The sequence below is a fragment of the Oncorhynchus gorbuscha genome, linkage group LG21 (genome assembly GCF_021184085.1).
Source record: "Oncorhynchus gorbuscha isolate QuinsamMale2020 ecotype Even-year linkage group LG21, OgorEven_v1.0, whole genome shotgun sequence".
NCBI classification, from domain to species: domain Eukaryota; kingdom Metazoa; phylum Chordata; class Actinopteri; order Salmoniformes; family Salmonidae; genus Oncorhynchus; species Oncorhynchus gorbuscha.
The window spans coordinates 60,356,352-60,367,202 of record NC_060193.1 but is presented as its reverse complement, the minus strand read 5'-3'; the positions used below and the strand labels follow the sequence as shown (position 1 = coordinate 60,367,202).

Here is a 10,851-nt window from a genome sequence, read left to right as displayed (position 1 = left end):
ACAACTTAATGTAAAGTGTTACCCTATAGGAACATCTGAATATAAAGGGTTACCCTACAGGAACAACTTAATGTAAAGTGTTACCCTATAGGAACAACTTAATATAAAGGGTTACCCTATAGGAACAACTTAATGTAAAGTGTTTCCCTATAGGAACATCTGAATGTAAAGTGTTACCCTATAGGAACATCTGAATATAAAGGGTTACCCTATAGGAACAACTGAATATAAAGTGTTACCCTATAGGAACAACTGAATATAAAGGGTTACCCTATAGGAACAACTTAATGTAAAGTGTTACCCTATATTAATATAAAGTGTTACCCTATAGGAACAACTGAATATAAAGTGTTACCCTATAGGAACAACTTAATATAAAGTGTTACCCTATAGGAACAACTTAATGTAAAGTGTTACCCTATAGGAACAACTTAATATAAAGTGTTACCCTATAGGAACAACTTAATGTAAAGTGTTACCCTATAGGAACAACTTAATGTAAAGTGTTACCCTATAGGAACAACTTAATGTAAAGTGTTACCCTATAGGAACAACTTAATGTAAAGTCTTACCCTATAGGAACAACTTAATGTAAAGGGTTACCCTATAGGAACAACTGAATATAAAGTGTTACCCTATAGGAACAACTTAATGTAAAGTGTTACCCTATAGGAACAACTTAATGTAAAGTGTTACCCTATAGGAACAACTTAATGTAAAGTGTTACCCTATAGGAACAACTTAATGTAAAGTGTTACCCTATAAAATAAACGTAATATAAAGTGTTACCCTATAGGAACAACTTAATGTAAAGTGTTACCCTATAGGAACAACTTAATGTAAAGTGTTACCCTATAGGAACATCTGAATATAAAGTGTTACCCTATAGGAACAACTTAATGTAAAGTGTTACCCTATATTAATATAAAGTGTTACCCTATAGGAACAACTTAATGTAAAGTGTTACCCTATAGGAACAACTTAATGTAAAGTGTTACCCTATAGGAACAACTTAATGTAAAGTGTTACCCTATAGGAACAACTTAATGTAAAGGGTTACCCTATAGGAACAACTGAATATAAAGTGTTACCCTATAAAATAAACGTAATATAAAGTGTTACCCTATAGGAACAACTTAATGTAAAGTGTTACCCTATAGGAACAACTTAATGTAAAGTGTTACCCTATAGGAACAACTTAATGTAAAGTGTTACCCTATAGGAACAACTTAATGTAAAGTGTTACCCTATATTAATATAAAGTGTTACCCTATATTAATATAAAGTGTTACCCTATAGGAACAACTTAATGTAAAGTGTTACCCTATAGGAACAACTTAATGTAAAGTGTTACCCTATAGGAACATCTGAATATAAAGTGTTACCCTATAGGAACAACTTAATGTAAAGTGTTACCCTATATTAATATAAAGTGTTACCCTATAGGAACAACTTAATGTAAAGTGTTACCCTATAGGAACAACTTAATGTAAAGTGTTGCCCTATAAAATAAACGTATTATAAAGTTGTGATTCCTGCTGGGGCCACCCATACAACAATGTATGCACATATGACTGTAAACTCTGAATATGACCATGTCTTTTCATTAGGATGTTGTACAGGTAACTGCACAGATAATGGAAACACTTGAGTAAATGAGGGATACAAAGTGTATTGAAAGTGAATTGAAAGTGTATTGGAAACATGTGCTTCCACACAGGTGTGGTTCCCATCATGCTTAGGATCGTGCATACAAATGCTGGGTAGGCCATTATTTTGGTTACCATGGCTATGCATGCCCCCATAGGCTGATATTGCCCCATCCACAGGGCTTGAGTGGTCACTGAATGGTTTGACGAACATGAAAATAATGTAAACCATATGCCATTCTGGAGCGGCCCCTGAGACAGGAACACTGATGGGGGATTCTGGAGCGGCCCCTGAGACAGGAACACTGATGGGGGATTCTGGAGTGGCCCCTGAGACAGGAACACTTATGGGGGATTCTGGAGCGGCCCCTGAGACAGGAACACTGATGGGGGATTCTGGAGCGGCCCCTGAGACAGGAACACTGATGGGGGATTCTGGAGCGGCCCCTGAGACAGGAACACTTATGGGGGATTCTGGAGCAGCCCCTGAGACAGGAACACTGATGGGGGATTCTGGAGCGGCCCCTGAGACAGGAACACTTATGGGTGATTCTGGAGCGGCCCCTGAGACAGGAAGACTTATGGGTGATTCTGGAGCGGCCCCTGAGACAGGAACACTTATGGGGGATTCTGGAGCGGCCCCTGAGACAGGAACACTGATGGGTGATTCTGGAGCGGCCCCTGAGACAGGAACACTTATGGGGGATTCTGGAGCGGCCCCTGAGACAGTGATTTCTGTCAAACTAAATATCACAGTATCTTTTGGTCCTTCTGTAGCTCATTTGGTAGACCATGGCGCTTGTAACACCAGGGTAGTGGGTTCAATCCCCGGGACCACCCATACGTAGAATGTATGCACACATGACTGTAAGTCGCTTTGGATAAAAGCGTCTGCTAAATGGCATATATTATTATATATTATATTATTATTATTATTATTATATATTATATTATTATCTTTCAATGATATTGAATGTAGCTACTGTACAAACACTTGAAAATTTCACATTTGCATGCACTTTTTAAATAACACTGAATATTATATTGCTGATACACTCAAGGAGCAATTAAAACAACCCCCATATTGCTTTTGCTACTTTTTTTAATACTATTTTGATACTATGCAATATAAATGGTAAGGTACACCTTTACCTACACCTTACCTATCACATAAAGGTAAAATCAACTATCTTTTGGTATTTTTGTTCAATAGTCTGCAGTTTGCATCATGATGATGCGGCCGGTGACACTTTGCTTCTTGAAAGTCCAATATCTTGTGAACTTGACTGCTGACATGCAACATATTTCGGGACTGTAATCAAAAGTGGAATACCAAAATATCATTTTTGAGTGGAAGTTTCTTGTGTGCACTGCACAAACCTATTCCTAATGCAAATGAAATAGGTATGAGCATAGCCTGTAAAGTTAAATAAAGGTTCAATTACAATTCAAATAAACCCCTAAATGGTTCATTATGAGCACATCATTTACATAAATGAAATGTTGAAGCTAAACTAAAATCCATAAATGGTTTATTCAGCCTTCAGAGTCTATTTCAAAGAGACTATACAATACGTCTAAAAGGAATCAGACCTAATCTAAACCCTTTTACCGTACAGAGCTGTAATGATAACTCTTTGCCGTGAGCGTGGCGTTGATGTACAGTACAGTGTTGCTCGGCTGACTCAGCGTTTTATACAATTGGGCGGTAGATTCTTCTGGAGCTACATCAAGCATAAAAGGGAGCACGCCAGTAGGGAGAACAACAGAAATCAAATAACTGTGACCATGAACGGAAAGGTACTGTAATGTGGGGCTGTGATCAAAGTCAGTGCACAGTGCTGAACTGTACGCCATCTGGCACTGGAACTATGATTCTAGGATGCATCAGAGCCCATTTCCAATGGGAAATATATCCTTGATGTGTGTGTTTTTAGATTCAGAACACTATGATAACTACAGATTACTTATAATGACTTGTAATTATAATCATGGTTGCATTGTTTGATTTTGTCAGACACATTACAATTATTATGTAGAATAATTTCTGAACGGGATAGAATGTATGAGTTTTTGCACATCAAAATCAATTGGTTTCACATCAAGATGTTTAGACTTTCAAAGCATACTTTCTCTTTCTCCAGATCATCTTCTACGAGGACAGGAACTTCCAGGGCTGCTCCTATGAGTGCAGCAGCGACTGCTCCGAGCTCTCCTCCCACCTGAACAGGTGCAACTCCTGCAGGGTGGAGAGTGGCATGTTCATGGTGTACGACCGGCCCAACTACATGGGCCACCAGTACTTCCTGAGGAGGGGAGAGTACCCTGAGTACCAGCACATGTTAGGCTTCAACGACTGCATCAGGTCTTGTCGTATGATCCCCCAGGTAAGCACTTCTGCAGACAGCAAAACAGACCACAACTATTCACAACCACACCACAATGACCACAATCATCGATGCCATAAAACTATCTTACACTCCAAAATCGAAGTCTGTCTAAAGTTCACACCTCAAATGTAATCTAAAGTCAACATAAAAACACATCCCATGCCATCGGTTGTGTAGATCCAGCTAAATGCCTCAACTGCATTAATGAAAAGGATAACAATTATACCGTATTGTGCTTATCTTTTTTCAGATTGTGGCATATTGCATTGTATGCCATCCTATCAACCAAGCTCATCCTGTTCCGTTAATAGATGCGTGAAATGTGTTATTTTCTTTCCAATAGCACATGGGCCAGTTCAGGATGAGGATCTACGAGAAGGAGAACTTCGGAGGCCAGATGCACGAGGTGATGGACGACTGTGACTCCATCCAGGAGCGTTACCATATGCCCGAGATGCAGTCCTGCAACGTGATGGACGGCCACTGGGTCATGTACGAGCAGCCCCAATTCAGAGGCATGCAGACCTACCTGAGGCCTGGAGAGTACAGGAACACGAGAGAGATGGGAATGGGAAATGATGAAATGAGGTTCCAGTCCATGAGGCGCATCAGCAGCGATGCTGCCTTTTAAATGTGCTGTCTTTAAAGAGTGCAACGATAAACATTTTAATAAACATTTTAAAGCTTATTTTTTTGCAGCGATTGTCTTACCTTATTTCCACCAGCCACAGCACTGTAAATTACTATTATATCAATATAATACTCTAACCACTAAAAAGCCACTATAAGCAACGATTATACTGCAACCACTATAAACTGTAATATCAGCTGAAATGTATGTAAACACAATGTAAACAAAAATGTCTCTTTTTCCCCAAATTCTATAATCCTTATATTTAGTCATAAAAAACCTCTAGCCTATGCTAGGCACTTGACACTGCCTTGTGTATGGGTGTTTTAGACGAGATAAGCTCTTAACAACGGAATCCTGCCGACTACGCCAAATGAGGATCTAAATAAGAAATAAGACTACGCCACTTTTTGTTAAAGGCAAAGAAGGTCCTGTAATTAACTAAAATGATGAAGCATGGAAATCAGACAGGTGCTCAAGTGATCAATTGTTTTGTTTACTATGAGGAATTTCAGCTTTGAGGAACTTCAGCTTTGAGGAAGGAACTTCAGCTTTGAGGAACTTCAGCTTTGAGGAAGGAACTTCAGCTTTGAGGAACTTCAGCTTTGAAAGCTCAGCTCTACAGATCATACTGTCCTTACTCAGACATAATCAATCACTCACAAATTCACACTCACTCTTAAGAACTAGTGACTAACTTGTCACAACCCTTCACACTACACAGTGGCAGGCCATATTTATCAAACCACATCCCACTTTCATCCTCCAAAACTGTAACATTACCATAATACAAACACAAACTCATCAAATAGAATATGTGGTAATAATTTCTATGGAAGCATACATAACTCCTTATAAGTGCCTTAATAATGCCTTATAATACACACTATAAGATATGATACATTATAAGTAGTTATAGCTTTCTTACAATACATTACTATAATGCATTATCAGCCTAAAAAGCATCATGCATTATAGACCTACCTAAATTGCTCTGTCACAGACCGCCTGTTTTCAACTCTCTAGAGACAGCAGGAGAGGTAGAGATACTCTGAATGATCTGTTATGAAAGGCCTTAATGATATTTACTCCAGCACTGACCTGTTGCACCCTCGACAACACTGTGAATATTATTATTTGACCCTGCTGGTCATTTATGAACATTTGAACATCTTGGCCATGTTACGTTATAATCTCCACCCGGCACAGCCAGAAGAGGGCTGGCCACCCCTTATAGCCTGGTTCCTCTCTAGGTTTCTTCCTAGGTTCTGGCCTTTCTAGGGAGTTTTTCCTAGCTACCGTGCTTCTACACCTGCATTGCTTGCTGTTTGGGGTTTTAGGCTGATTTTCTGTTCAGCACTTTGTGACATCAGCTGATGTAAGAAGTTTAATGTGATTGATTGATTGATACTTAACAGCATTAATTTGAACTGAGCGTGATTTATAGCATTAGCCTTTTGGTATTTAAAACCGGCCATTACCCCTGCTCTAAGAAAACTAGCTAGCTAGCTCGATCCCTGGATTTTGGAAGGTGCAGCTAGAGTAGAGTATCTACAGTTTATCTAGCTACAGCTTATATAATCTTTAACTCTGCATTGTTGTAAATTGACCCGTACGCATTTCACTGTTAGTCTACACCAAAAATTGGATTTGATTTTGATTCACTTTGATTAGACTATTTGAGTGAGCCGCTAGCTAATGTTGGCTAGCTAAGATTTCTAGTGGCACGAGGTATTTGCAAACAGCACAACATTGTGTGATTATCTAAGAGCTAGCTAGCTAACAAGCTGGCTAAGGTAGAAATGTCTGAGCTGCAATCCAACACTGTGTTGTATTTACCCAAGTTAGCAGGACTAGGTAGCTAACGTTAGCTAGCAACAAATATTTGAAAAAGCTAGGCACCTGCAGACACTTACCTAGCTAGCTAGCTAACTGTTTGCTAGGAACACAGCCTACTGTGAAGATTGCCAATAAGCTGGCAGAGGCTGAAGACATGACTGATGCTTAACATATAATTATCAAGCTAGCCGAGTCAAATTAAGTTTTGACCTAAATATAACACTAATATGTAGCTAGCACGTAATGTGAGTGTTCTTTGCTAGATTTTCACATTCTTGCAATGATATAATGCATTTTATGCTCTCTGGGCTTATAACGCATTATATGTATTATCAGGATGGATAATTACTTATGAACAATTAGTAAGTATGATACAACTCTTTGTATTATAAGACATTATATATGCACTCATATATATGCCTCCTATAAAATATGAACAAACATGTTTTTACACAGATGACGGCTACCAAAACAATAACCTATTTTTAAAAATTTAATAAACACATTTTCAAATGTCAGTCAGATCACTCAATCAAATCTAAATTATTTCAACCAATGGGGGTGACTGGAATGCTGTGACTAAAGGAATAGTACATATCTGGCATAATCAGGAAGTGAGGCATGTCCAGGAAGAAGGAAAGTAGATCCTGAGGGGAATAACGAGCTCACCTTGCCTAAAACACTAACTTACTGTTACTTAACATCAAATTTGGATAAAAGAAATACACACTTTAAACAAACTACAATTTCTAAAGGCTCTATAGAACATTCATAGCCTTTATAAGCACTAACAAGTGCTTCACAAGTAATCCATAAACTCCCGAGTGGCGCAGCAGTCTAAGGCACTGCATCTCAGTGCTAAAGGAATCACTATAGACCCTGGTTTGATTCCAGGCTGTTTCACAATCGGCCGTGATTGAGAGTCCCATAGGGGCGGCGCACAATTGGCCCAGCGTTGTTAGGGTCTGGGCGGGGTAGGCCGTCATTGTAAATAATAATAATAATAATAATATATGCCATTTAGCAGACGCTTTTATCCAAAGCGACTTACAGTCATGTGTGCATACATTCTACGTATGGGTGGTCCCGGGATCGAACCCACTACCCTGGCGTTACAAGCGCCATGCTCTACCAACTGAGCTACAGAAGGACCAATAAGAATTTGTTCTTAAATAACTTGCCCAGTTAAATACAATTTTAAAAAATGTGGCACTAAATAAATGGTAAAGTTAAAGGACATTCCATCTGGTATTTTGACAAATGTAGCATAACCCTTTTACTATATTATATATAGCATCTCATTGCTAACAAAGACTTTACTAAGCCTTACAAGTTGTAGTTCCTTTAAATGCATGGTGGATCAATAGCAAGGTCAGGTTCAATAGCAAGGTCAGATTCAATAGCAAGGTCAGATTCAATAGCAAGGTCAGATTCAAATGGATTAACTACAGTATGTGACAGTGACAACAATGGGTAATTTCTCAATATGTATACTACCGTGCTCTGAGCATGCAAATTGGAGCACAGAACAGTTGGCGTGTGAGTCCAAATCAGAGTATGTGAAATGGGAATGGACCATGGCTGCGAGGGGTTTTGAGGTTAAGTCAGGAGGAGGCCACCCACACTGATCATTGGTAGGACAACAGACAATGGATAATGGACTAACTCCAGACTGTTTGGCAACAAGGATGAAGTGGGCTGATGCAGAAATAGGCATGAAGTCTATATAGACCACTACACCAAGTACTGATATATCATAGCTTCATTTCTTGCAACAAATACAGTTTTGTTTGACTATTGGTCATTTTTGACCAATTTGTATTTATAAATAAATTTCTGTTCAGAATTAAAGTATCAACTGAACTGATTTCCAATCAAAGTTCAAGACTGCAAATTGGTTTTCCATTTCACTCAGGGAACTAGAGATTCTCAGGGAACTAGAGATTCTCAGGGAACTAGAGATTCTCAGGGAACTAGAGATTCTCTGGGAACTAGAGATTCTCAGGGAACTAGAGATTCTCAGGGAACTAGAGATTCTCTGGGAACTAGAGATTCTCAGGGAACTAGAGATTCTCAGGGAACTAGAGATTCTCTGGGAACTAGAGATTCTCAGGGAACTAGAGATTCTCAGGGAACTAGAGATTCTCTGGGAACTAGAGATTCTCAGGGAACTAGAGATTCTCTGGGAACTAGAGATTCTCAGGGAACTAGAGATTCACTGAAAACAAAAGCCAGCCATAACGTTGTCTACCTGTACATTACTTGTGTAATAATTTACAGGAAATATGTTCATTTAGCCTATTTTACACTTTGAAATGAAAAACATAATCCCAGTCAATCAATCACTTATCACTGAACATCTACATCATCTAGATCAAATATTGTTTTCAGTGATTTCTCTGACAGGACATGTCAGTGCGTTAAATTGAGAGGCAATGTACAGTATACATTACCAGCCTCTCATAACAAGAAGTTTTCTCTCTCATATCACTCACTCATTATGATGTGCATAATGTTATGTTATTATAATAATATTATACAGTAGATGGGGTGCCCTTTGAGGTAAATGATCATAATTGGACCAGAGAATTTTCTTTTTTTCTCTCTGTCATTCAAACAGCAACAATCCAAAAATGGACCCCACCTTACAAATGCACACAATGGGGAGTAATAAAGGATTTAGCTGGAAACCATTGTGTAAAGGGGCCCCTATGCCATTATGCCAACTCAGGACTTTTCACAATGGAGCTGGGGGTTCTTTTGACGTTAAGCCAGGTATAAAAGTACCCAAGGACGGAGAATAAGCTATACATCTTCAGGCCAAGTATCACCATATATCTGTAGTCTACCCAAGCAAGAGTCACCATGACCATGGGAAAGGTACGCCAACCTACAGCCTCTCACCACTGAAGAATCTTTCAAAATTGCAGTTGAACTTGAATTTTGAACTTGTCGTATTACTGTTTGGAGTCAATATTGTTGTTTCTTTTAACCTCCAGATCATCTTCTACGAGGACAGGAACTTCCAGGGTCGTTCCTATGAGACCAGCTCAGACTGCCCTGAGTTGACCTCCTACCTGAGCAGGTGCAACTCCTGCAAGGTGAGAGCGGCTGCTTCATGGTGTACGATCGCTCCAACTTCCAGGGAAACCAGTACTTTGTGAGGAGAGGAGAGTATGGTGACTACCAGCGTATGGGCATGTCTGACTGCATTAGGTCCTGCCGTAACATCCCCATGGTAAAGAAACAACTCATTCATATATTTCTATTGTCACTGATAGTAGTTTGGATTGGATAAAATAGTTATAATTGGAATAACATTTTATAATAAAAAACGTGTTGACATTTAGCAATTTTTCTAATGGCTTTGGTTGTTGTGGTTTTCCATTACAGCACAGTGGCCAGTTCAGGATGAGGATCTACGAGAGGGAAAACTTTGGAGGCCAGATGCACGAGATGATGGACGACTGTGAGAACATGATGGATCGTTACCGTATGTCCGACTGCCAGTCCTGCAATGTGATGGACGGCCACTGGCTCATGTACGAGCAGCCTAACTACAGAGGCAGGCAGATGTACCTGAAGCCTGGAGAGTACAGGAACCTCAGCAACATGGAGGAAAGCATGGGCAACATGAGATGGCAGTCTATGAGGCGTATCATGGATTCTTGTTAATTCACTGTTTGATGTGAATATTAGGTTTACAATAAAGGCTACTAAAAGCATCTGTCGTGACGTGACGTTGTATTGATTAATGTGACGACTACTGCTCATCGAATTATTAATTGTTTCTAATTACGTGATTAAATGAATCAGGTCATTATTTAAGTCATTAATCTGGGGCACCATGGGAAAGTTTGGTTTTATTGAGTGTCTATTTCCCAAATTAACTCAAAGAATATCAGAATATCGATTTTACAACCGTCGCTAATGAATTCATTCCCTCTACAGTCTCATCCTGAATGTCGCATAACCCGGAAATCTGCACAAACCCCCTGAATAAGTCCGTACCACACCAATTGAGTTGATCATGTATTTACTAACAAGCTAAAATTATAATATAAGATACACATACACACAGTCTAGGCCATTGATTAGAACTTAGTACAATGAAACCGGTCCCTAGCGGGCCAACACAATATCACACGTTACACAAAATGGGGATTTCAAAAGAGAGAGAAAGAGAGAGGGTACGAGAGAAAAGCACACTTGGGTACATTTGTAAACTATGTTTAGTTTAACCCTAATCGTAACCCGAACTGCTGCTCTCATGGGTCAGAATATAATAATGTAATTATGTGTCGAAGGTCTCTGATGGGGTCCGAGTTCTGAATTCTCCTCT

The 10,851-nt window shown here is 39.3% G+C and overlaps 1 protein-coding gene and 1 pseudogene across 1 annotated transcript; both read left to right on the top strand.

The window, feature by feature from the left end:
• The first annotated feature begins 3,379 nt into the window (after nucleotides 1-3,379).
• LOC124008586 (gamma-crystallin M3-like) lies at nucleotides 3,380-4,727 on the top strand. The gene is made up of 3 exons (XM_046319981.1): nucleotides 3,380-3,449; nucleotides 3,794-4,036; nucleotides 4,383-4,727. Exons 1-3 carry the CDS (start codon nucleotides 3,438-3,440, stop codon nucleotides 4,668-4,670), a joined length of 543 nt encoding a protein of 180 aa, XP_046175937.1. The 5' UTR covers nucleotides 3,380-3,437; the 3' UTR covers nucleotides 4,671-4,727.
• Nucleotides 4,728-9,374: 4,647 nt separating this feature from the next.
• On the top strand, nucleotides 9,375-10,234 carry LOC124008410 (annotated as a pseudogene).
• The last annotated feature ends 617 nt before the right edge of the window (nucleotides 10,235-10,851 follow it).